General features: G+C 45.8%; 2 protein-coding genes and 1 non-coding gene across 3 annotated transcripts; 1 reads left to right on the top strand and 2 right to left on the bottom strand.

Moving 5' to 3' along the window:
* Dnttip2 (deoxynucleotidyltransferase terminal interacting protein 2) lies at positions 1-8,647 on the top strand. The gene is made up of 7 exons (XM_075981475.1): positions 1-209; positions 984-2,581; positions 4,819-4,957; positions 5,623-5,718; positions 5,901-6,065; positions 7,362-7,471; positions 8,377-8,647. Exons 1-7 carry the CDS (start codon positions 141-143, stop codon positions 8,468-8,470), a joined length of 2,271 nt encoding a protein of 756 aa, XP_075837590.1. The 5' UTR covers positions 1-140; the 3' UTR covers positions 8,471-8,647.
* Positions 8,648-14,503: 5,856 nt separating this feature from the next.
* Positions 14,504-25,684, bottom strand: LOC142854033 (uncharacterized). The gene is made up of 5 exons (XM_075979170.1): positions 25,592-25,684; positions 18,642-18,723; positions 17,753-18,372; positions 17,121-17,257; positions 14,504-15,210 (listed from the first exon to the last, which is right to left on the bottom strand). Exons 1-5 carry the CDS (start codon positions 25,682-25,684, stop codon positions 15,120-15,122), a joined length of 1,023 nt encoding a protein of 340 aa, XP_075835285.1. The 3' UTR covers positions 14,504-15,119.
* Positions 17,352-17,436, bottom strand: Trnar-ucu (transfer RNA arginine (anticodon UCU)). Its single transcript is given in 2 exon segments — positions 17,352-17,387; positions 17,400-17,436. It is a non-coding gene; the product is annotated as a tRNA-Arg (tRNA).
* Positions 25,685-25,980: the final 296 nt, after the last annotated feature.

The raw sequence follows: 25,980 nt of genomic DNA, 5'->3' as shown, positions 1-25,980 counted from the left end.
CACGGGAGACCGATAGGAACCATTCTCCCGAGCCGCAGTTTCCGCGGGGACGCGTAAGCGAGACCCTTGGGTCTGACGCACTTCCGAAGCGTCGGAGCCGAGGAAGCCGCGCTGGCTGCCGGGAATACAGAGTCGGAAGCATGGTAGTCACCAGGTCTGGGCGGTGTCGGACTTGGCTCCCAGTCGCGTCAGGAAGCTCCCACCACAAGGTGAGGACCCCATGTTCCCCGGGTCTCCTCACCGCTGGGCAGGAGGGGCTCTGCCGGGTGGAGGAGAGCGAGGAGTCTCGGCGGGGCGGAGGAGGGTGAGGGTGGCACGAGCCTTGTGCGCAAAACGCTGCGCTGTGCCAGCCTGGAACCGGGTTGCGCCTCGGGGTCTTTCAAGGCACTTACGAGCGTGTGGGTTGCTTGCCTTGCGCGCACCTGAGTCCTCTTAAGCTTCCTGTTGAGACAATACCTGGGAAGATTAATTCCTGCCCCCGCTCCCGTGCCTCATTGGGGATGGGAGGGAGCATCTTTTTCACGTGGGGAGACTGGCAGTGGCCCCGCACCAACTCCTCTGGTATTTCAGGGCGGCTGTGGCGTCTCTGAGGGCCTCTGGCTGTCTCCTGCTGCCACACTCTTTAGATCGTGTGGTAAAGGATGTAACGCAGTCTTTCCTGTACATAAAAACCCAGGCAAACAGAATTCCCTTATACACTCCTAAGTGTATATACACTATATCTGTGCAATTAGTACTTAACTCCCCTGCCCCCTGGGCCTCTATAAGTGATTTGGGTTCTTTTCCCCCTCAGAGTGGAGAAAATTCTCTTCAGTTTTGCTTTCTGAAGTCTAGGATGAGGCAAGTAAAGGAAAAAATGATTTCATCATGAGTTTAGCTTTGTTTCGTGCCTTATTAAGTATTGCCTTTTGAGGTCCTGCTACATTTGTCTGCTCTTGTCCCTGCCGTATCTGAATTATACTGTGTTTGTTTTTGGTTTGCAGGGTTCTACTCCTCAAGGAATCAAGACGCATCCAGAAAGCAAGAAACATGACAGAAGTATTGCTGATTCAGAGACAGCTGAGAAACAAAGTTCAGTCCTCTCCAGAAAGAGGAAAAGTCGAAGTCCGGGCCCCCCAGGAGAGATAACAGAGCCGGCTACTGATACAGAGGTCTCTGAAGCAGAGTCTCATGCTTCGGGGGTTACTTCTGTGTTTGAGGTCGAGGAGCCCATTATAAGAATAACTAGGAAGAGGCAGGTCATAAGTGCACCCACGCCAAAGTCCAGTGTTAAGAAAAGGCAGAAAATAACCCCTCAGCATGAATCTCTCGATGAAGGAGTGGTTTCTGAAGCAGAATCTCACGTTTCAGGAGTTTCCATGGTTGTGCCTTCCACAGAAAGAAGCAGCAGAAGAAATAAGGCTAAATCTCAGCGAGATTCAAGCCCACAGTCACAGGCAGAAGCCATTTCTGATGCTGAGTCGTCATGCTCAGGCATTTCATCATCTGGGATCGCACCCAGGACAACAGCCAGGAGCACGCAGAGGAAATTACAGGCCCAAGCTGAGAAGGAAGGTGCTGAGCTTATACCAGGAAATAAAAAGCAAAGCATGGGTACCTCTGTGAACTCAGAGGACTCGGACACTAGACAGGCCTCTCAGTTGCCAGCGAGAACACATTCTCAGATTGATAGGCCAAATTTCTCTAATAATGAGACTGATGATTCCATCCCCAGAGATTCAGAAAAAAAGCTAACACCACAAAATCACCAACGTTTGCATATACAAAAAGAAAAAGCCAGTGTTGCATCTCTTACAGAAATTAGGAAGGAGAATGCTAAGAGTCTGGATGAAGAGGACGCCAAAATAATGGAAGACAAAGAAATTACTGAGAAGCATTCCCAGTTGACTCTTTCTGAAGTTCAAGACACCAGCGTTCGGCAGTCAGTTTCTCAGAATCATTCAAGCACCCCAAGCAATAAAGCCACACCACAGCCTTCAAGTCCCCAACGTGAGACTCTAATGAAATCATTAGAGCACAAGTTTGCAGTTGTGAAAGTAGCGAGACTGAATGAAGGCAGAGTGGGCAGCCTAAAAATGAGTGACATGGCCCAATCCAGTGATCACGGGGATGGTAACGACAAGTCCACAAGTGCAGGTGACTGCGAGAACAAGGACAGCCAAAGTGACGTGGGTCTTGAATCTGATACCAGACCCTGCAGGTCTGAACTCAGCGTGTCGCAGGATGTAGGTAGTTCTGTTCTGTTATTTCTTAGCAGTGATGAAAGCCAGCAGTCTGAAAACAGCGAGAACGAGAAGGACTCTGTGTGTTCCGTTGGAAACAGTGGCCAGAAGGAGTCTTCAAGCGAAGACTTGGAAGACACCGCATGTGGTAGTTCCCTCTTTGTAATTGATAGAACTCCAGGGTTGAGTGCTGACAAACAATTTTACCTGGAAGACAAGGCCCCGAGTGAAGTTGCTGTTGAGGAAGAAGAGGAGGAGGAAGAAGAAGGTGAAAATAGCGAAGGATCATCAGACAGCGATGAAAATAAAGATGAGTCTAGTGATGAGGAAGATTTATTAAATAACACAAAGTCAAAGCTGTAAGTACTGCCTTTAAAAGTAAATAGGCAAGGGCATGCTGAGGATTAAACCTGTGGCCGCAGCCCTTTGCCTCTGAGCTATACCCAACCCCCAAGATAATTTTTATTAGTATATATTATATATAATGTTTCATTATGATGTTTTCATTCTTGTGTGTATACAGTGAGTTTTGAAGTGTAATTTACCCCTTGTACTCTTCATCCCCCTTTCATTCCCACTGATACCCCTTTTCCCAGCTAGTCTCTTTCTGCTTTAGTGACTTTTGGGGACATAGGTGACCCAATGAGTTTAATTGCTTATAATTAATAGTATAGGTGAGGGGTTCTTTAAAGGATTGTGGGAAGCTTACTAGTGCTGTACCATTGAAAAAAATGCCTCTTCCTCCGCCTGTAATCATTACTGCCTAGAGGTCCTCAGGGAGAGGTGGGGCATCATGAGTTCCTGGACCCTCCATTCAGAGTGTTGACTGGTCCAGTCGTGTTCCATAGGTGATCAAGAGTTGCTATCAGTTCCTGGTGCAACTACCATGTCATACCCAGAGAACAGTATTCCATGTTGATGCTCCATGCCCCTCTTCTGCAGTGTTCCCTGAGCTTTGGAAGGGGAGGTATAGATGTCCCATGTAGAAATGAGCACCTTGAGATTCTTAGCACTTTGAACAGTTCCAAATCTTAGTAGTAACTGCTACCCACTACAATAAATAAATAAATAAATGCATCTCACCATACCTGAACATAAACCTAGATATTTAGAAGGTTTTTTTTTTAATGAATTAAGCATGTCTAGAAAAAAAAGTAGTAGCTTTCTCACTAGCGCCTGTGACCAATCACAGGCTTCTTTTTGATGAGGTGTACAGAACCAAGTATAAATTCCTGTAAGTGGGCCTCAAATTCAGTTAGAAGTGGTTGGTTACCCCTTTAACAGTGCTCCAGTAGGCAGGCATAGCTTTTCTGGCAAGTCAGCAGTACAGTCCCCAGCTGGGTCAGACCATTGATAACTTCCCCCAACCTGTATGGTCTTCCAACACTATAGAAGTTAGCCAACAGGATTCCAGTTCAGTTTCAGATTGATTTCTGTGTCCTATAGCCAAAGCCTGTGAGATCTTACAGCAGTAGGGTCTTTTGATTTTTCAAGATAGGGTTTCTTTGTGTGCCTGGCTGTCCTGGAACTAGCTCTGTAGACCAGACTGGCCTCGAACTCACAGAGATTTGCCTGCCTCTGCCTCCCAGGTGCTGGGTTAGTGGTTTGTGTCACCACCAGCAGTAGAGTCTTAACATCTAGTTCGTGGGAGGCCATCAAGAATCGTGGTGATAGCCTCTTGTTTTAAGGGACCTTAGGGTGTGCAACACCATGCCTGGTTAATTTGTTTGCTTGGCTCTTTTTGTTTGTTTTTAAAAAAACATACTCCTTCCCACATTAAACTCAATATGCATTCATGATAAGAACCACTGTCAAGACACTGTAATAGGAAGACTCCACTTTTCAGGGGAGGCTTGTGTACTTTGAACTATACTACATGGTTTATGGGAATGATCAGAGAAGAAACTGGCTTATAAAAAGGACTCTTGGTTATATAAGGTAAAAATTCTCACTTTAAAAATAGGATAGGAGCCGAGACCAGATGTGGAAGGGGCGGGTCTGGAGTATGCCGTCTTTTTTTTCTGCTTCTCCAGGCTTGGTGCTCATTGCCACCTGAGATGTAGTTAGAAACTGCCATTAACTCATCCAGCAAGGGAGTCGATTTTCTTTCACCCATGATCTCTCTGTAGCTTACTGTAGACCAGAATGTGCAATCCTCCTGTCTCAGTCCTTTGAAGGCTGAGATTATAGTCCTGTACCACACTTGGTCTGCCTAGGAAAGAATCTAGAATTGGGAATTAATTTCTGTTAATTTTAGAGTCAGAGCTAGTCTTTCTTCGTAGAGACACTGTGTCTTTCTGAGCTGTGTCCTCCCGTGTGTGAAGTCAACTGAACGGCTTTTCTTCGAGTTCTTTATGAAATCTGTGTACATGTTATTTGCTTAATCCTCTTAGAAAATCTGGGCATCTTCTCTAATGGTGTTGATTTATTATTCATTCTTGACTTTATTCTGAGTGAATGTATGAGATACACGTTTATTGAGTGTTTCAGGAACTGCACTGTAAATAAGGAACTCTGTGTACATGTGTGATTTTACCATGCATTCTCATTCCCATTTTGTCTTACTTGATCTTTTAAGTGATACTTTCTCTTTCAGTCTGAAGTTGACGAGTAGCAGCATAGACCCTGGACTAAATATCAAGCAGTTGGGTGGCTTGTATATTAATTTCAATGTAGACAAACTGCAGCCTCAAAAGAAAACCCTAACACAGATCAAGGAGAAAAAGAAAAACGAGGTAAGCTTATGAAATGTCAAACTTTATTGTCTGTTGTGCTCTTTTTCCATCTTGTTAAAATAGTTGTTTTTTTATGGAAGAAGTTTTATCTGTAAGAGAGGATACTTGAGCTGGGCGGTGGTGGCGCACGCCTTTAATCCCAGCACTCAGGAGGCAGAGGCAGGCGGATCTCTGTGAGTTTGAGGCTAGCCTGGTCTACAAGAGCTAGTTTCAGGACAGGCTCCAAAAGCTACAGAGAAACCCTGTCTTGAAAAAACAAAACAAAAGAGAAAGAGAGGGAGAGGGGGAGGATACTTGAAATAATAATTTATGATCAGTGTATTATTATTATTTGCACTCACCATTTAAGGACTTAGGGTCCTATTTTCTTGCTGTATTTTTTTTAAACATTTATTTTTTTGTTTTGTGTGCATGTATGTGTAGACACATTTATGCTGTGGTATACAGAGGAAGATTAGAGGACAATCTGCTGTAGCTGTGTGTCCCTACCCTGTGGGTTCCAGGGAGCAAGAGCAAGGCCAGGAGGTTTGGCAACAAGTACCTCTTTAAAGTGCAAAAAACATTCAGAAATATAGTAGTAGATTTGCCTACACAAAATTTAAAAGCCTAAATTTTAAACGTTTAAATGGGAAAGAAAGATAAAAAATAGTTTTGTATTTTCTTAGCTTCTGCAGAAATCTGTCATTACACCTGACTTTGAAAAAAACTATTGTGTGCCACCATATAGTGAATCGAAGCATCAGATTCAGAAACAGCGCAGGGTAAGTAGGACTCACTGTTTGGATTGCTCATGCGTGCTTTGCCCCTCTGTTTCCAGGGTGTGTAATGCTGTGATCGTGCAGTTAAGCTCTGGCTATGTATTCATCTATTATAGAAAGGACCAGAGTTCTTAGATACTAAGGGCCATCAAATGTGGTTTTTATTTTTAAAACTTGTATTTCAGAAAGAGCGACAGAAGACAGCCGGTGATGGTTGGTTTGGCATGAAAGCTCCAGAACTGACAGATGAACTAAAAAATGATCTCAAAGCGCTGAAGATGAGAGCAAGCATGGACCCAAAAAGGTTTTACAAGAAAAATGACAGAGATGGCTTCCCTAAGTACTTCCAGGTATACAGACAGAGTACTGGTTATGTTGTGTGGGAACAGCACAGCAAAGTAAACGAGAGCTTACATATGCACAGCAGGCCGGTGGTCGCGTCTGCTTAGGCTTTATCATGAAGCCAACGCAGCTCAGCCAGCCACCGTTCTATAATGGGTCCTCAAAAGGGACAGGGTTAAAATGGTAGCTGGGATCAAGGGTAGTTCTCTTAAACTCACCCAATTTTTGTATCTGGATGTATTGCTAGTACTAACCTAAGTGCAAGAGTTCATGCAGCATGTAGACAAGAAGGAAATTCTGTGTTCCGTTCCTTTCCTTTTCCCCAGACAGATGGTAAAAGTCATTCAAAAGTTGCTTTTCCGTGTCTCCCAATGAGTGAGCAATTTGGTCATCTTTCCACTCTTCAGCCCTTTCTGCTCATGTGGCTCCTTATACGTTTCCCAGTCTCTTTCCCTCTGGCCCCATGTAGCTAGTGTGGATGCAGAGTAAGAAGGTCCAAAGGAAGTGATACAGACTACCCAAAGGTCACCAGGAATTACTCAAGTTTCTCAAGTATAACATGAAAACAAATATGTAAGGAAATCACAGACTATAACACTAGCTACTCTGCACACAAACTAGCTTGCCACCCCTACGTTATTGAGCCCTCTTAAGCTCAGCCTTCTCAGAACATGAACCAGCTTTCACTGTTCTCCGACTTGACTCTACCTGTAGAGAGCCAAGCTAAAGTACTGTCTTTGTCATTCTTACCTCCTTCGGTAAAACTGGTCACTAGGTCTCCAGAGTATAGTCTTTTGTCTGTGTGTATTGTTTGCACTGTAATGATTTTTAGTTTCTGCCTTAAGATTGTGGTTCCTTACTGGCATGGACTAGACGGTCTCAGGCCTTGTTTTCCCATCACCTAAGCACAGTGCCTGCACATAGTAGTCCTGTAAACGTCAGTCAGTTGAGAATAAATGGAGAACCTTTACTAACCAGGTTCTAGGTTGGCAGTGTTTATGCTAACCTCTAAAATAGGCATATAGGATTTATATGTACGTTATTGAATTAAAAAGCACAATTTATATTACATTGTGCTATTCATCATGAATTCACTGTTGAGCACTGAAGTACTGGACCTACCGTGCTCTGATGGGAAATGCCATCGTAGCACCAGTGTACTGGCTCCTGGGTGGTCTACATGACGAAGACATGCGTGATGGGGGCTTGTGCTGTCTGATCCTTTCACAGAAAACCTTTAGACCTACAGTGACATATGAAGCGACTTAACATCCACATGCTACATTATTTCTCAATTTTCTTAGGTTGGAACCATCGCTGATAATCCAGCTGACTTCTACCATTCAAGAATTCCCAAGAAACAAAGGAAAAAGACTATTGTGGAAGAACTGCTGGCTGATTCTGAGTTCAGAAGGTAATAACAGTTTACTTTATGTGTGCCTTTTTAAAATACAGGTAAGTTTATAGGTTTTCAGATTACATTTTGGTGACTGTTTTTATGAGAATAACAAAGCAAAAATAATTTAGTGTCTGGAATAGTTAAAGTTAGATTCTCATCTATTTCTGCCAAACCATATGTCCTGTATCCTTTAAACTGCACATGTAGCCTCATGAGAATGAGGTGGGTGGGATAATTAATGCCTTAGTGTTCCTGTGAAAATACTTCTTACCTAGCAGACCTCTGATCTGGAGAGCAGACTTTGAAAGTCATAACTCTTTGTTTTCCAAGGTGTTTTTTTTTTCCTATGGGGGGGTGGGAGGCAGTTAAGACAGGGTCTCTCACTGTGTAGTTGTGGCTGTTCTGGATCAGAAATCACCTGCCTTTGCCTCCCAAGTGTGCCTGTACACCTGGCTTTGAGCTTCTAAAAAGTCGTTAATACTGCTTTCATTAAGTAGAAATTATTCTGCTTTGTCTTTTTTGTGGTTTTATGCCACATTTATACCCAGATCCAACACCACCTGGTAAATACAAACTGGTTGAGAAGTTCAGTGTACATCTGTAAGTCCAATGCATAGGAAACTGAGAAAGGAAGGTTGTGAGTTCGTGATCAGCCTAGGATGCTTAGGAAGTTCAAGGCCAGCCACTGCAAGACACCATCTCAAAACCTTAAAACACACACACACACACCTGAGGGCAGAGACCATTGCTGTCCTCAGCCTCCTGACATTTGGTAGCAATGTGATTTACACAAGACAATTTACACAATGCGCAGAGCGTTGTGAGAGTTAGTGCCTCCCTAAGGCTATATTAACTGCTCATACTTGATATACCTCTTAAATTATTGTGCATTAGAGATAAAGTTTGTTTTTTCTTTTCAGATTTAACCGAAGGAAGTATTCAGAAATCATGGCTGAAAAAGCAGCAAATGCAGCAGGAAAGAAGTTCCGGAAAAAGAAGAAATTTCGCAATTAAAATCTACAATGCAAGCCGTAACATTTTATAGGTCCCCTTTATTTGCTGAAGGTCATCACATAATTTATATAAATAATGTATAAATATTTAGTGATTTCTTTTTGGAAATAAAGCTGACTTTATTTTGACAAAATCAGTCATGTGCCTCTTGGAATAAAAATAGGTGTGTGTATAATGATACATCTGATTGTAATTGTTCAAGGGAAAATCAACTATTTCACTATGTTTGTCCAGGTTTTGGTATTGGTTATTTAAGGAAAATGTAATTAGAACATAAATAGGCAGTGTGTTCTGTTATGTTCAGAGTATTTTTTGAAGTGATCAAAACTGTTTTAATGTGAAAACTACCGTTGTGTGTGTGGCTGCTTCTGTGGTGTGTGTGGAAGGTGTAGACGTAGACACAGCTTCTGCTTACCTGCTTCTGTGGTGTGTGTGGAGGGTGTAGACACGGCTTCTGCTTACCTGCTTCTGTGGTGTGTGGAGGGTGTAGACAAGGCTTCTGCTTCCCTGCTTCTGTGGTGTGTGTGGAAGGTGTAGACGTAGACATGGCTTCTGCTTACCTGCTTCTGTGGTGTGTGGAAGGTGTAGACAAGGCTTCTGCTTCCCTGCATCTCCCAGCGTACAACTACAGTGTGGGGGTAAGAAAAGTGTTCCCGGAGAAGTGGTGCTGGTGCAGGACAATTCTGTATTCTGTCAGTTATGTTTTAAATAAACACTGGTTGGCCAGTAGCCAGGCAGGAAGTATAGGCAGAACAACCAGACAGGAAGTAGAGGCGGGACAATGAGAACAAGAGTATTCTGGGAAGAAGGAAGCTCTTCCCTGAGTCCTGTCCAGACACTGAAGAAGCAGGATGTGCTGCCCTGCTGAAAAAGGTACCGGGCTATGTGGCTAACATATACTAGAATAATGGGTTAATGTAAGCTATAAGAGTTAATAAGAAACCTGAGTTAAGGGGCCAATAAGTTTTATAACTTATGTAGACTTCTGATTCTTTGGAACCTAAGGTCTGTGGGAACTGGACAGGACAGAAACCCCAACAAGCAGGCCTCATGTTACAGGAGCAGTCATGAAATTGCGCAGAAACAGCTCAGGGAGCTTCAATATGTCGGGAGCTTCAATATGTCAGAAGCGATACAGAAGCCTCTCTGGAAAGTCTGGGACAAAACTGGAAGATGCAAGGGCTCGAGTTTTTTCTTAGCAACTGAGAAGGGAGGATTGATTCCTTCTAAGGTTAGTTCTAAGCAAAACAGGATTAAACAGGATTTTCACTTGGCCAGTAGATCAAATTACCCAGTTTTCCTCATCCACTGGTTCAGCTAGCACCTAGCCTAACCAAGAGTGTTGATCATTCCTATTAGAGCTTGTTGGTTATAGCTCCTTTAGATTATTTACTGAACCCCTATTTGAGTAACTATAAAATCTTACATTTTATATTGGGATCAAGCAACCTAGCTTCTATGCTTCCTTTTATTTAAAAAAAAAAGCAAGACAACCTATTTCAATAATATATGTGTCCTCTGTGTGATAAAATGATTGCATGTGGGAGAAGTAAGGAGGATTAAGAGTTTCTTTACCCACCCTCCAGGAGACTCTTAGTAAACATTTCACGACTAAGGCTCAAGGAGCAACTGCTGCTTGATCTGTCCCGTGAATGCTAGAACAGACTGAGCAATTCTCTGCTTCCAAACAGTATTTTTCAGTATTTATTCATAGTTACATTTCCATTGATACGTGCTCTTTTTGTTTTGTCTCCATTGGTTTAACTTTTTGTTTTTCAAGACAGGGTTTCTCGGTGTAACAGCCCTAGCTGTCCTGAGCTGTAAATCAAGCTGACCTTGAACTCAGATACCCCCCCCCCCAGCCTCTGCCTCCCGAGTGCTGGGATTAAAGGCGTGTACCACCACCACCTGACTTTTTATAAGCAACTTGTAGTTTGTCTTAAATATTCCTCAAAGGCCTATGGTACTTTTGGGAGGTCCTTTAGGAGGCGGGCCCTAGTGAAGGTAAATGGGGATTGGACCCGACTACTTTACGTTTTATTTGCAGCTATGAGATGGGTGGCTGTCCTACCATTGCTGTCCTGCTATGGACTTCCTTGCCATGGGCCTAAAGTGGTGTTTTTTACTCCTTACTCCTTGGCTCCTTGCTCTTTTGTATTTTGGAGGTCCCACCACCTAGCTCCCAAATAAATCACATAGAGGCTTATTTATTACTTATAAATGCCTGGTCTTGGCTTGTTTCTTACCTTCTTTTCTTAAATTATCCTGACCACCTTTTGCCTCAGGGCTTTTTCCTTTCCTTACTTGTGTATTATCTTGCTTTCACTCTTACTCTGTGGCTGGCTGGCCCCGACATCTCACTCTCCTTGTTCTCTCTTGCTCCTTCTTCCCAATTTGTCTTTCTATTTATATGCTTTGCCTGCCAGCCCCGCCTATCTTTTCTCCTGCTCTGCTATTGGCCATTCAGCTCTTTATTAGACCGTCATCAGGTGTTTTAGACAAAGAATCACAGCTTCACAGAGTTAAACAAATGCAGCATAAACAAAAGTCACACACCTTAAAATGATTTGCTACAACACCAAAGTGACCACAGATGACAACCTGTAAAACAAACTCACATTGACACCAGGAATTCTGTTACCACATGGAAAGTTTCATTTCCACTGCATTTGGTTTTTTTAAATATTTATTTATTTATTATGGATACAATATTATGTTTGCATATATGCCTGCAGGCTAGAAGAGAACACCAGACCTCATTACAGATGGTTGTGAGCCACCATGTGGTTGCTGGGAATCGAACTCGGGTCCTTTGGAAGAGCACGCAATTCTGTTAACCGTTGAGCCATCTCTCTAGCCCCCTTTCCACTTCATTTGTATAAAGTAGGGAATGTTTAACAAAATAATTACTTCCATCAAGTAAACTGAAATTAACTAAAAATAATCTGAAATCACCTAACATTCATTCTTTCAAAGCAGAATAATGGTACAAGCCTGAAATCCCAGCACCTTGGAAGTGGAGGCAGGGGCATCAGACATTGAAAATTGCTTCAACTACATAATTTGTTTTATATGCAATGTCCCAATAAACAAATACCTTCCCAACTGTAAAGCATAACACCGAAGGTTGAAGCCAACAGAAAGCCTGTATTAGCCGACTGGTGACCACACTGGTGTTTGGGACCCAGTGCGGTCCTGAGCCTTTCTCAGACTGGGGTTTTAAGCATAAAAACCACACCCTGGGTTGACACAGCTCAGTTGGTCAGATGTGGAACTACAGAAGCCAAAAGGCAGGGATAGTCCATTTAGGGACTTCCCAGAACTATGGTCTTTGTTCTCGTTTTGGCAGGTGTTGCTGCCGACTTCCATGCTGGATTCTAAGGTGTGGATGGCGCTTCCATCATGGCGTCAGTTGTGTTAAGTCTGGGGTCCTGTTACAAAGGTAGGAACTGCTGATTTTTTATTACCTCTTTGTTTGTGTATGTGTGCCGGGCATGTGCATATACTTGTACGATGGTCAGAGGACAATTGCGAGGTCCCCTTTCACCACGTGGGTCCCAGGGACCAAATCCAGCCACAGGCTTTATTTACTAACCCATCTTGTAGCACGAATTCTAATTGTTCTTAATAACAACTCAGAGTCAGCTGTCAGGGGGTGAAAGCTGAAGGATCAGAGGGGAGTGGCCAGACATTAGAGTTCTTACCTCTACCATGCTTAAAGCAAAGGGGCCATCCTGTCGTCAGACTGCTGGTCCGGACTGCTCTGAGCTCCTCCCACCTTATATCCTCTCTGTCCAGCCATGTCACTTCTGTCCCCACCTCCCTAGAGCTGGGATTAAAGGCGTGGGATCCCAAGTGCTGGGACCACCTTTGTGTGAGCTCTGCTTCTCTCTTGGGCAGATTCAGTCTTTTGTAGCTCATGGCAACCTTGAACAGAGATCCATCTGCCTGGTCTCCCGAGTCCTGATATTAAAGGTGCTAAAGGTGCATGCCACCAATGCCTGGCCTCTAGTGGCTTAGCTCTGCGCTCTGATTTGCAGGCAGACTTTACTTGTTAAGACACAAAATGTCACCACACATCTTATCTGCCTGGAACTTCTGCTTTTGGTTTCTGTCATCTTAACTTAGAAATACTTGCATACTTCGATTTAGGATCGGGTTCACGGAGCTTAAGGTGAAAGTAGTCTAAGTTGAAGATGCATTCGATCTAATGTACCAAATACAGCCCTTACCTAGTTTCCCTGAAATGCTCAGAACATTTCAGACAAATGCCTTAGTCTGCAGTTGCACAATCTGATACCTTGATTATCTCATCGGCCAAGCATGTCGAGAATCATCACTAGCCCAGGAAAAGTAGTTTCTGCTCAATACAAGTGGCTTTCTCTCCATTGTAGTCGGTTCTGAGGCGGACTTGTCAGGGACCATCGGTGTTTGAATAGTGGACGAAACTATCTTGGTTTGGTGAGCATACACGGAATTTAATTTATACTCAACAATTATTAGTTTAGGCTCAATGACTACCAAAGTCGGGCTGCTACAGCTGGGTGTGAAGTAGATCAGTTAAGGTTGTCCAAACCCTGCATCCGTCTCCTTAGTCCTAGCTTTCCCGTCACTTCATGCCTTCAGCTTGGTCTTGCCACGCCCTTCCACGTAGACATTCACAGGGAACTTGTTGGGGCTTAGCATTGTGTCTAAGTAGCAACAGTAAATCCCCAGGGTGTCCCAAAGACCTCAGAGTCAACACATACCCAAACTTATCCTCATACTCTCTCTCCTGCGTTTTTCTTTTTTGTCTCAATTACGTCAGCATGCATCCACTGGCCCACGTACAAACAGTCACGCTCTGGCACTCCAGCGGCTTCTGCTCTCTCCTGCATCCCTGCTTGTCCTGGGAAACAGGTCCAGTTCCATTCTCGGCCTCCTCTTCAACCACCTCCCCATCCCAGCTCTCAAAACCTTCTTACTTTGGTGTCATCAGTAGCCTTAGTCCAGTCCACCCTGCAGCAGAGGAATGATCTAAAACCCATGATACCGCTTCCCAGCTAACTGTCCAGCGCTTCCCCATGGCCGTCAAGTCCACGCTCGACATTTGGAATATGGTCCTGGGTGGACTCGTAACGTTTGGGGCTTTGTTCGTTCATGTTTGTTTTGGATGGGGTCTCATGATGCAGTCGCTACTGTCCTGGAATTCACTAGACAGATTAAGCTGTCCTCAAGATCCGAGAACCACCCAGGCTCTGCCTTCCAAGTCTGGGATCAAAGTACTCCACCACACCCAGCTGCGTCTCCAGTTCTTAATAACAGGGGCTCCTACAGGTGCGCATCGGGTGGGCCCTTATAGCTTAGTAATTCACAGACAGGCTTCCAAAGGGCCAATTTATCACTGAGGCCTGCATATAGAGGGCTTTGATGCATCTATGGGTAATTCTTTGATGGGCTATTAGAAGGCGGTGGAAACTTAGGACCTTGTTGAGAACATGTCTTTAGGAAGTCTGTTATCTTGCGTCTGCTACCCCTACCCTGCCTTCCATCTGCTGGTGTGTCCTGTTTTGTTTCACGTGTGCACCTATCATGATGCTCTGTCTCAATACAGACACCAAAGCAATCAAGTCAAGGAACTACGGACTAAAATTGAGATTGGATAGCAGGATTTATGGCTTAGGAACAACAGAAATGAGACCAAGCTGTGATATTTGCTTTTGGGATTTCTGGGCAGTGTACATGCTCTGATGTTGTAGGAACTTAGCAGAGAAGACTTTAGAATGAGCAGCTGGTTTTCAGAAGTTCTTTATAAAATATATATAATACAGAGTAATTCAGATTCTAAACCTGTGTCTCCAGGCTCCATTTACTGGCTCTTCCGCCTAAGAATAGAGGGAAGCTAATACTGATTGGGCTGTTCACTTCACAAGATGAAACAGCAGACTTTGATTCCTCTCGGATGGGCTATTGTTTGGTCATTGTTCATTAGCTCTAACATGGTTGCAGAAGACACACACACACACACACACACACACACACACACACACACACAAAATCCTTTTATTTGGTGGGCTAATGAGTAGTCAGCTTTGCTCAGAAAGTGCTGAGTTTCTTGTGAAACAGTCTAGTGTCATGGTTTATAGGGGCTGTAGGTGTGTAAGCTGTCTCGAAAGCACGAGGGTGGGGTAGAACAAACACCAGCTACACTGGTAACAGGTCAAGTTATACTAGTCTTGGACAAAACATTTTTTTCAAACGATGAACATTTACATAGAGCTGACCCGGAAGTTAAGACGGCAAAATGGACAGACACTGTAGGAAATCCCGTGCCAAGCCTTTTATCACGTTTCTCCATCTGGTACTGTGGACTCTAGTGAAGAATCCGTCTTAGCAAAAGTTCAAGTTTCCGCAAAGTAGCCCAGGCAGCTGTTACCATGACCCACATGCTGGAGGTGATATTTCTCATAAGCTCACAGGAAGCTAGCTAATACATACTGCTCAGCCATGCGATTCCCAGAGTTTGTCAACTAGGGGTAAATGAAGCCACCTGCTGGCAGCCAAGGCGATCTGAAGGCTTCCTGAAGGAGTCTTGGGGATGAAGATTTTACCTTAGTAACAGTTTCTCCTTGTCTTCCTCACATGGAAGCTCCTCAGTTCCGGCTAGTTCTCAGCTGATGAGGTCATAAGGAAGCTCTAGCTCCGCAAACATTCTGACCTTTGTAGTTTGGTGTTTTATGAAGAAGCTGTTGAGAGCATGCCTGTAATGAACACAAAGGTAAGGCACCAGCCTTTGCCTCTTGTCCTTGGACAGACAAGTTGGTGGATCCTTTTCAAAATCACTGAGTCAAAATAAATTTAAATCTATCATATTTTGTCACAGAAACAAAAAGATCTCTGACGTCCCAACTAGAGACTATGGTTTTAGTCTCCCCAGCAATGTGTGAGAAGGCCTGTTTCCCCACAGCTCATGTGCTATCAAACATGTGGACAGTTTATAATTGTAAACCACAGGAGGTGTAGCCCCAGCTTCATTAGTAAGTATTACATTAATGAATAATTTATGATTAGGAAGGGGAAATCTCTTAAAACAATAGCAAACATCTGACCTTACTAGACTATAAAATAGCACGTAAAAATTTCAGACCAATGCAGCAAACTAGAAAATCCAGAAACCAAAGTGTATGCAGGAATTTAGACAATAATAAAGGTGTCATTTCAAATTAGTATGGAAGAGACAGTGGGCTCATCACCAGCAAGGCTGGGCCAGAACTTCCATTACAAAAGACATTCCAGATGGAGCAGAGGATTAAAAATGAAACCATTAAAGGGAATTATTTAACAATCTAGAAGCTAGCAAACATTGATAGATCACAATAGATGAATTTCTTTGAGAGAAAAATAAGAGTTTATAAATAAAACCAGCACAAGTGGACTGGAAAATAGCATTGATTGAAAATATAGAGCTGTTTTCTCTTACAGGTAAAGAACTACAAACAAATAAAACATTTTTTTTTTATATTATAGCCATCCTAGGCAGGTGTGAACGACACAATAGGAAGGTGAGTGAGCTCACTACAAGGACAGGTAAAGCGCAGAGAAGGAAAACAGGTTACCTTGTTTATGGAAAAGTGCTCAGAGTCATGCATAACAATAAAAACTGAGTTTAAAGCTACGATTAGTTCCCACGTGTTTGGTAGCATGGCCTGCAGAAAAACTAGCTTTCTCGCAAATGGCTGGGAGAGTAAAGTGAAGAGCCTAGGAAGGGGTTTCACTGCCAAACCTTGTCAGTGAAAGCACAGATTAGGAATCCTGGAACAACCCTTGAGCCAGCGATACAGCTTCCTAGGGAACTACCTTAAAGATACACTGTGCACAGAGAACAGGCAGTTCACTGAAGCATCGTCACGGGATATAATGGACATCTAAATGTCTAAGAATTAGGGGCTATTAAATCAACAGGATACAATGGCACAAGGCAGTTCTACCTGTATCAGCTCAGACAGGTGGAATATGTTGCAGTGTGTTTTATAATATTACACATGGCCAGCAATACTAAGCAATGTACACAAAGTGCTAACTTCTGCGTTCAAAAAAATTTTGAAAACATGATTACTACTGGCTTGTGAGAATTTCAAACCTCAGATACAGGAATAACAAGGGTGTGTGCTCTTCCTTGGACCTTAACCGACTGTTTTGAATTTCCTATGTTTTGCATCTATTACGGTTTTGTCGGCACAATACATTTTTTAAACTCCCTTCATTCCTATGCTTATTTGTATTTGGCGAAGTGGAACGCTAACCCTGTGCAAAGTTAGACCTGTCACTAGGGGACAAGACTTTTACTCCCCTTTCGAATTGGCAGGCAGAACGTGACCACTCCAACCCTTTGCTTTGCACCAAAATCGTGGACTAAGAAAGCAGTCAACCCCAGAAATGCAGATTTCTGGGCCTCTTTCCACATCCACCGAAATGGCATCCTGAAGTGACGGCTGAGGTATATATATATTTTTACAAGGTCCCCTCGAGATTCGGGGGAGGGGGAGCGAGGCGTGTATTTAGAATGCCTTCCGCCTAGCCTGGGCAGCGCGCTTCCTCTACCCCGCTGGTAGGCACTGTCTAGCTCCACACGTGGGATGTCACGCGAGACCCAAGCCTGCCCCACGTTCACCGAGGCCCACAGCGAGCGCCCGCTTCTTTATCGTCCCCCTTTTTCCCATTTTTCCGATTGAGATCGACTCGGCCTGCAATGAGGAAGGGTGACCGCGGGAACTGCAGCTCGAGGTTGTCGTTGCAGCACGCAGGGTCCTGTGTCCGGGCAGGGAGCAGAAGTTGTTTGTACAGCCGAAAAAGAATAAAAGCAGAAATCAAAAACAATTTCCCGAGCGTTTTAAAAACACTCCGACTCCGCCGGGACTCGAACCCGGAACCTTTGAATGCCTTCAACCTCTAGAAGTCCAATGCGCTATCCATTGCGCCACGGAGCCACCTGTTGGAGTTTCCGCGCATCTGCCCTATTCAACCAGAGGCAACGGCCTCTGCCCTATTCAACCAGAGGCAACGGCCCCACGCCCGGCCCACCGCAGTCTCGGTTGTCTCCGGAGCCGGGCTGCCGCGCCAACGTGTCCCCAGCAGTACCGGCGAAGCCAGGCGAGGGCGGGGGGCGCCCGACCTCCCGGGATTCGCGGCGGCTGAAGGGCGGCTGCAGGCCGCGGGTCCGGAGAGCGCAGCGGGAGCCCGCCCTTCCAGGCCGGTGGCGCCCGTCCCTCCCCGGCTCCCCGCCCTCCCCGCGCCCCCGCCTACCAGCTGTGTCCCGCGGCTGCTCCCGCCCCGCCCAGGCCGCCGCGGCTGCGGGCCCAGACCGGCCGTTGCGCCGTTGCTCCGGGCCGGTGACGCCGGGCGCTTCCGTCGCCCCTGCGAGCGGTGAGGGCGAGCGGCCGCGCCCGGGGCTGCCAGGAGAAGCCGGCGACCCCTCCGGGCCCCGGGCTCTTTCCTTCCCTGACGCCGGGACCTCGCGGCTGCGAGTGCGGGCCGCGGCGACGTCTGTGTGCGTGCTTGTGCGTGTTTATCTGCGCGGGGCTTCGGGGAAAACGGGGTTTGGGTTGCATTTCGCTCCCCACAGACCCAGAGCCGAATTTCTGAGGTATCCGGGCTCTGGTGGCCTGAGGGGGGCGACGCGCCCCGCACCGAAGCATCCTCCCGGGATCTGGTCCGCTCTGCCTCCGCGGAGGAGCTTCCGCGCAGCCGCCGATGCCCGCGCGCTCCCCACGCGCGTCGGAGTGGGCGGCCTCCGGAGGCCGACAGGGAGCGTGGGAGCGCGCGTGGGAGCGCGCGGGTGCGGGCGCCGCGGCTGCAGGGAGCGCGGCCAAGCGTGGTGGAGGTGTCTCCCTCCCGGGCGCCGCGGACAGCGGACGACCTGGCACCTTTGCTCAGAAGGACTGGGATTCACCGTGAATCGGAGCTGCGGCGTGGGCAGGAGTGGGTCTCCAGTGCCCCCCACCCACCCAAATCTCCATCACAGCGACCCCGACGCCACGCGGAGAGAACTAGCTAAATAAATCCCCGGTTGCTAGGCAACGGCCGCTGCCAGACAAAAGCCCCGGCTTGGGCTCCAATCAGCGTGCGGCTCTCCGGGCCCCGCCTGCGTAGGACTCTCGTGGCGCGACCTGACGCTGACACCTTTACACCAAACCCGCATCAGTCTGCGGCCACAGGGTGGTCCCTGCCAGGCAGAAGCAGGCATCAAGGGACAGGTCCTTGCCTAGCGCGGTGCACTAAAGGGAGAGGGAATTCTCTGGAAGCTTCAAGTGGGGGAGGGCATTTTTCTATTAAAGGACAAGTACCAGCATCTTCGTTCGAGAAAGAAAAACCGCAGCTTAAGTTAAATCATACACATTGGGGCCCCAGCTAGTGAGGCGAAGTGTGGAGAATCAGATTTTATTCTACCTTGCAGGCTAAATATCTTATCTTTCGCAGCTTTATCGATATTGACAGAACACGAGTGGACTATTGACAACAAAAGCAGTAGCCAGAGGGTCAGCATGTTCATGTTGGCTCTCTGAACTCGGATTTTCTCTGAACAAAGCATATGGGCTGCAGATGCATGCTTGAACACAAAACGGTTTTCATTATAGGCGTGGAATGCTGAGCTCGGAAACTACTATGTTTTATAGCAAGCAGTAGGCAAGCCTGTTCTTTGTTCCACAGAGAGACATTACCTCATCTCTCAAAATTGCTCCTTGCAAACACAACTCCGAAAAAAAAGACCCAAAGAAAGAGTGATCAATCTTACATTCTTGGCACACCAACGAGAGCGTGCACGGGCACTGCTGGTGAATTGTCTTCACAAACAGTAAGTGACGGAGTCCTGCCCGATGCCAGGCCCATTCCATTCCATATGGACAATTTAACAACAAGGACTTTAAATGTTGTTATGCCTCTGAAAACCGGCGATGCCCCTTAAAATAGAATAATAAAATAAAACCAGCCATTTATAAGTAGTATCTTTATAAGGGTTGCTGTGTGTCATGCGAGGGTGACATTTTAAGTTCTCTAGTGATTCACAACTCAAGCAGGGAAAGAGATGCTCAGTGCTCTGTGGGAAAACCGCGCAGAAGAATTTTGCCTGGCGGCATTGGCACAAATCTCAGATTTTGAGGAGGCATTGACATGATTAACAATTATGACTCATATTCTTAAAGTTCTGAGAAAGAGAAATAGAGAAGACCACATGCTAAGAAATATGTGCCAGTAATTAGTTCAACTGAACAAGCCAAAGAATTGTAGATATTTGATTCCTTTCACAGGTTGAGACTTAAAAATTCTAATCTGTGACAAACAATACCGATCCAGCATTAGCGGAGTCCGTGGCAAACCAGGCTTTGTGCAGTGCTGCGGACAATCAAGGCTGTACTTGTGGCAAGAATGTGTGTCAGGTATGTGGAGCTTCTCTGACAGCAGTGTACAGAGAGCCTGGCTTCGGGGACACATGTGCTGCCCTCGAACAAGAACGGGATGTGTATTTGGTTGCTTCAAAAGGAGAAAGATTCAGGGGTGGGGGGTTGTTCTCCTTTATAGACTAAGAACTGACTGGGGCTGGATACTATAAGCAATTACACACCTGAACCAAGAATTCCCGCAAAGACGCAAACAACCTCTTCTGCCAGCAGAGGGCGCCAATGCATGTGTTATCATCACCTTCCACAGAGCCCTACTCTGTCCTTCCCTAGAGCTCCCCAGACAAGAATGCTCTAGCATATAGGACATTGCTTGGGCGTTCAAAGCCAGTTTGGATCTTTAGGGGTCTGTAGCAAAACTTTCCATGTTTGCTCCACAGGATTATTTCCAAGTTGCTATGTGCACTGCTCAGAAACTAAGATTCTATATTCCTAACCATTTTTATTAGCTTGGCTTTACTCTAGAGTGTAATGTTGGTGAGTATTGTTGTATAATACAGTTAGGCCCACTGTGGGAGGTAGAGTATAAATTTAAAACATAATTTTCATATTCAAGGACACTGAAAATTTCTTGAGAAATTTGTGGCCTATGGATATGAAGCAATATGAACGTAATGCAAGGTAACATATGAAAAAGTGGCAAGTTGCAATTGGGTATCTGCAGTAAAACGTCTTTTTGTCTGACGCCCCCAAATAATAAACAGACTACTGTACTGATTGTAAAATATACCACAAGAGAAATTTGCAAAGGATAGATTTTTAGAAAATAGACGTCTCAATAAAACAAACTAACAAAAAATAGAAAACAGAAATAAACAAAATATCCAGTAGTGGTTTGAGATTAGGGGCGATGGAGTTGGATTGATGTTCAAATCTCGGCTCTGCCTCTTAGTGTCAAGACCAGATTCCTAGTTTCTCTGAGCCGCCTTTTCCTGATCTGAGAAACCGTTCAGTGCTCTGAAGAGTAATGCTTGTGAGGATTTATCTCAGTCCTGGCATGAGGTAAAGATGACAACCGGCTTTTGTTATTAGCAAACGTCTCTCAACAAAGAAATAAAGAACTCTCAGTCCTGGAGACAAACAGTGGATTTGCTACAACTCTAGCAACATTCCTCACCTCCCTACCCTGCCCTACACAGCACGGACACCATGTGCCATGCTTGGTATCACTTGTCTCCTCAGCACTGAACCTCGAGGTTTCCCACGGTTTTCCCACAGGAAGTCTGGACAGCTGATTGTTTTTATTTGTTCAACTACACGCTTGACACAAACACGTGTGTAGACCACCCCGAAAGGACTTCTGAAGACAAATGTCTTGCCAGATAAAATCTGGAGCAACATTTAAGGAACAGGACTTTTTACCCCAAAGTATTTAGGTGCTGAGTTCCAGCCAGGTAGATAACTCGACTATGCTCAGCACCAAGATAGGAGTGAAGGAGGGCACAAGTTTCAAAGGAGAAGAAAGTAGACCCGGGACAGAGGGAATGTTCACCTTGTAAAGGTGTCTGTTGTCAAGCCTGAAGACCCGAGTTCAACCACCAAGATCCACACGCTACGCTAGAAAGAGAAAACTGACTTCTGAAAGTGGTCCTCTGACCCCTGACTCCCCCCCCACACACACACAACACACCATGCAAAAATAAATTTTCAAAGAAATTTAGACATCAAGACAGAAAAATAAAAGGAGCAGAAAAAATGGAGGTGAATGGATCCTTGTGAAAGGTATTGGGTAGGAGTTAGAGGAAATTAGGAGGAGGAAGATATTGTTGGCAGAGTACAGGCCAGGCCCGGCAGAGGAGTTGGAGCAGGCTTGGGTCAGATGAGATGTGCACTTAATGCAATAGGCAGCGGGAACGACTGGAAATTCTGTCCTTTAGAGGGAATAGTATAGGAGGTGAAGCGTGAGCTGAGTAGGGTGTGGCCAGAGGGCCAGTGAGGCTGTATACTCCATTTATTATAGTTAGTGTTTGTCTATAATTTCTTCATTCCTTCAGCAAACAGTGATAGGGCATCTAGTTGGCACATTAGTGACGTCAGGGGCACACAAAGATGGAGAAGCTATGTGCTTGGTTTATATCTAAAAGAAGGGATGGCAGCCACATGGGCAGCAGTGAAGAAAGGTAATGGTCTTCAAATGAGGTACCGGTGTGGTTATACAAGATCTGGGGTTGTGGATGGCATCCTGACAAGGGGGACTAGGAACGGAGGCTGATTTGAAATGAGCCACCGAGCTCAGGACAGATCTATATGCAGGGCATGCTGGGTGGGGTGTGGTTCACAGACTCAGGGCTGTGATGAAGATGAGGGCACACAGCCAGGGAAATGGGAGAGGCTGTGCGTTGAAGGCACAGTGTGGGAAGGGTGCTATGGACTTATCCCTGGTTGCAGCTGGCAGAGAAGGTCATGAAGGTTTAGAGTTGTCATAACAAAGGTGGGATGGATGACTTCCCTGGTTCTGTGCCATCAGTTTATTTTTTAAAAAGCTAAGGATAAAGAGGGTGGCATCCAGTCCACAAAGGGAAGGGTTGGGGAAGAACTCCTTGGATGTCTCAGATAGATCGGGTCTCATCACAAAGAGAAACTGAGGCAAGTGTAGAATATAGCCCCTCTGAATCGGGCAGCGTACCAGTCTCCGACCTCACGGCTAGCACTCTATGGCTGCTAACCAGGCTTCAGAGTCTAGCAGAGCTCAGAAGAGACGCAGGGCCAGGCTGTAAGTGGTAATTGCCTCTCTGCTGCCAAGAAGGTTGGACAAAGGCCCAGACTGACCTAGGTCCTCCAGGCTGGGCAAACATCGTACTCAAACAAACCAGAGGGCACATATGTCCACTGGTCCCTGGGAAAGGATTTCAATTAACAGTAATCCTGCCAGGAACAAAGTTCACTGGAGACGGTATACTGCCACTACACAAGGCACGGTCTTCTGGAACACTGATGAAAGAGACAAGTACTCTCCTTGTTCTCCCCAGCCTTGCGAACTAGCAAAGTCAGACAAAAGAGCATAGATAAGCACAGGAAACGGCTTCGGGGGTTTAGGTGTTAAAACTCATTACTTCACTAGGGTTTCTCTTCTTTGCTTTAAATCCGTATTAAGCAGATCCCAAGATTCCATCCCCAATCTCAGAATTAATCTGATTATCTTCCCTGCTGCCCCTCCATGGCGTTAGAGTAATTGTGGCCTGCTGTGTATTGGAGGGAGGTTGTGTGCTGGGGAAGTGTGGGAGACCACAGAAGTGTGTCTGTCCGTTCCACCTTGGCTAAAGGTCAGAGAGTTCAGGCATATTCCTGCTCCTTCAAGGAGGTTTGACCCAGGGAGTGACTGCCTACAGCAGGCTTGGCCTGAGGTGTGGTTGCCGCACGTCCTGCCTAAACCACAGAACACTTAACTCAGGGTATAGTTGCTTGATGCTTCAGGTATTAAAAAGGCAATTGCTCTGTGTATTCTTTGTATTATGTTAAAGCAGTCTTTTGACCTCTCTCTCCCAGCCTCCCCCCTTTTAGGTTGGGATATATAAGCATATGGAAAGTAAATATGGGCGAATCCAGTGTCCACTGGATTGTCCTCCTGGTTCTATTCTGTGTCTCTGTTTCTTTTGTATATCTGCTCTGTCTGCCTGCTGTTTGTAATCCACCTGCCGCTGCCCTGGAACATGAGAACCCCATTGAGGCTGGACCCTGACAGGGAGGTATAAAGTGTATCACTAATGATATTCACCAGAACCTTTCAGTCCATCGTTAGTGTACTGGTCCAGGGAAACAGCAGCTCCATTATGAGTCAACCAGACTATGACCATACCCGGGCTCGCAAGGTGATGGATAAAGATGCCCCTAGAGCCGGAAGTGTCTGTTTTCTCAGGGCCTTAGTTGTTTCCCTATGCCACGTTTCTGTCATCGACCCCACAGATGACTCCAGCAAGCCCTCGTCCCAGTACAGGTTCTTTATTTGTCATTAGGTTTCTTGATCTCACTGGAAATAGCATCTATTTTTAATTCCTTCTTGCATTTGCTATTGCTTTATAAGAATCTGTTCTCTGGTTTATTTATGTGTCTTTAATAGTTTCCTGTGCCCGTCTCAAACTGGCTAGGTAGACAAAGATGGCCTTGCGCCTGCCTCCACCGTCTAAGTGCTAGAATGACAGACAGGCTGCGCTTGCACCACCAGGCCCGTTTGTACTTGGTGCTGAGGATGAACCCAGTGTTGTGCGTGTGCTGGGCAAGTAGCATTTGAGCAGCTAAGCCACACCCTCAGCCCGCATTTGCCTTAGCTTCCAAATGCCATTTGCTTTCCCTTGTCTCCACCAAGTTCCAGCAAGTTATGGGAGAACTGCAGGCAGTGTCAGTTTTCATAACCTCATTCATTCCGCACCCTGTGATCATAGCATCTTCTTTTTTGATCACAGCATCTTATCATTAAATTTGAGACCAGCTGCTGGTGGGGTAGGCTGGCTGGTCTCTGAGAGAGGGAGGAGAGGCAGAGGATGTTTCAGAGAGACATGCACGGCTGGGGGCAGGGACTGGGTGTGGACCGGAAGTGGTGGGTTTGGAAGCGGTCACATGACGCTGGGACATTAACTTTTTTTTCACACCTCTGAGAGAAACCTTGTCCTCTCTTCCTCTCTCCCTCCCACTGGGGATCAAACTGAGTTCCTCAGGTTTGCTCAGCAAGCACCTTTGTCCACTGCCATCTTGTCTGCCCTGCTTTGTTTTCTGAGACAGGGTTTCTTTGTTGCAGAAGTTGGCCTGGATTTCACCATGTAGCCCAAGCTAGCCTTGAACTTTTTATGCTCCTGTCTCAGCTTCTCAAATACCCGGATGACAGGTTCGTGTTGCCATGCTTGGGTACAGAAAATCATTTCTGTTCCTCAGGGCTGTCAGGAGGCTGAACTTGAAATGCTGACACACTAGATCTACTAATAGTGATTTATTGTTGGTTCACAGATTATCCCAGGCCCTAGCAGCTTAAAACAATAAAAATGTGTCATCCTCATCACTACGGGTCAGAGAGCAGCTTGGCTGAGGGGTTCTGGCTCAGGGGACCTTGGGAAACTGTCTGGGACTGTAATTATCTGAAGATTTGTCTAGAGCTGGGGATCTGCTCCCAGGATGATTTTCAGTGCTGTAGGGAGGGGGCCTCAGCTCCTTGTCATATGAAATGTACTGTAGGGGCTGGGTCTAGGAGAGAGATTTACCTGCTAGAGGGATGTGGGGACACAGAACACACACACACACACACACACACACACACACACGTGGGGGCGGGTGATGAGTGAGGGAGTGCACTATACTCTGACAGCCTCAGAAGTCATAAATCCTCCCTCTTACCTACACTGTATGGCGGGGGCATCACAGAAGCTGTGAATGCCAGCAGGTGCAGGATTAGGGTCAATCTTGGAGGTCGAGTTCCTCAGTATTTATAATGTTAGATCCTACCTCTGTGTGTGTGAGTGTGTGTGTGTGTGTGTGATAGGTCTCACTATGTATCCCCCTAGTATCAGCCTCACAGTTCTACTGCCTAAGACTCGGGCCTCAGTGCTGTGTGACAAGCATGCGCCATCACTCCTAGCTCAGCCCCTGCCCTTCTAGAACACGGCATTTCCATGCTTCTCCCTTCTCTCCAATCCATACCCACACAGAAAAGGAAGATAGTTGAAGTGATTATTTTTTTCCCCACACTTAATTACTTTACTGAGCTGGAAGCATCCATCTTCATATCAGGCATAGTCATGATTCGGACTTTGGGCATAGACTTAGCATTTATCTCAGTTGCTTTGAAGGACATGGAACGTACTGGGATGTTCCTTGTTTAATCGGGACTTTCTCACTTTCTTCTTAAAATAATCCATTTACATTTTTTAAAAATATTTATTTATATATTATGTATACCATATTCTGTCTGTGTATATGCCTACAGGCCAGAAGAGGGCACCAGACCCCATTACAGATGGTTGTGAGCCACCATGTGGTTGCTGGGGATTGAACTCAGGACCTTTGGAAGAGCAGGCAATGCTCTTAACCTCTGAGCCATCTCTCCAGCCCCTCCATTTACATTTTTATTATTTCTTTAAGATATCAGTT

This window comes from Microtus pennsylvanicus, chromosome 7 (genome assembly GCF_037038515.1).
Source record: "Microtus pennsylvanicus isolate mMicPen1 chromosome 7, mMicPen1.hap1, whole genome shotgun sequence".
In the NCBI taxonomy this organism is placed as follows: Eukaryota; Metazoa; Chordata; class Mammalia; order Rodentia; family Cricetidae; genus Microtus; species Microtus pennsylvanicus.
This window is presented reverse-complemented; position numbering and strand designations above follow the sequence as displayed.

Coding starts and splice junctions, on each gene's coding strand:
- LOC142854033 (XM_075979170.1), bottom strand. CDS start 25,684: ATGTCCTTCAAAGCAACTGAGATAAATGCTAAGTCTATGCCCAAAGTC. Junction 17,258..17,752: donor GCAGCCGCGGGACACAGCTG/GTAGGCGGGGGC, acceptor GCCCGGACACAG/GACCCTGCGTGCTGCAACGA. Junction 15,211..17,120: donor GGCGCTCGCTGTGGGCCTCG/GTGAACGTGGGG, acceptor TGTTCATTACAG/GCATGCTCTCAACAGCTTCT.
- Dnttip2 (XM_075981475.1), top strand. CDS start 141: ATGGTAGTCACCAGGTCTGGGCGGTGTCGGACTTGGCTCCCAGTCGCG. Junction 5,719..5,900: donor AGATTCAGAAACAGCGCAGG/GTAAGTAGGACT, acceptor CTTGTATTTCAG/AAAGAGCGACAGAAGACAGC. Junction 7,472..8,376: donor GCTGATTCTGAGTTCAGAAG/GTAATAACAGTT, acceptor TTTTCTTTTCAG/ATTTAACCGAAGGAAGTATT.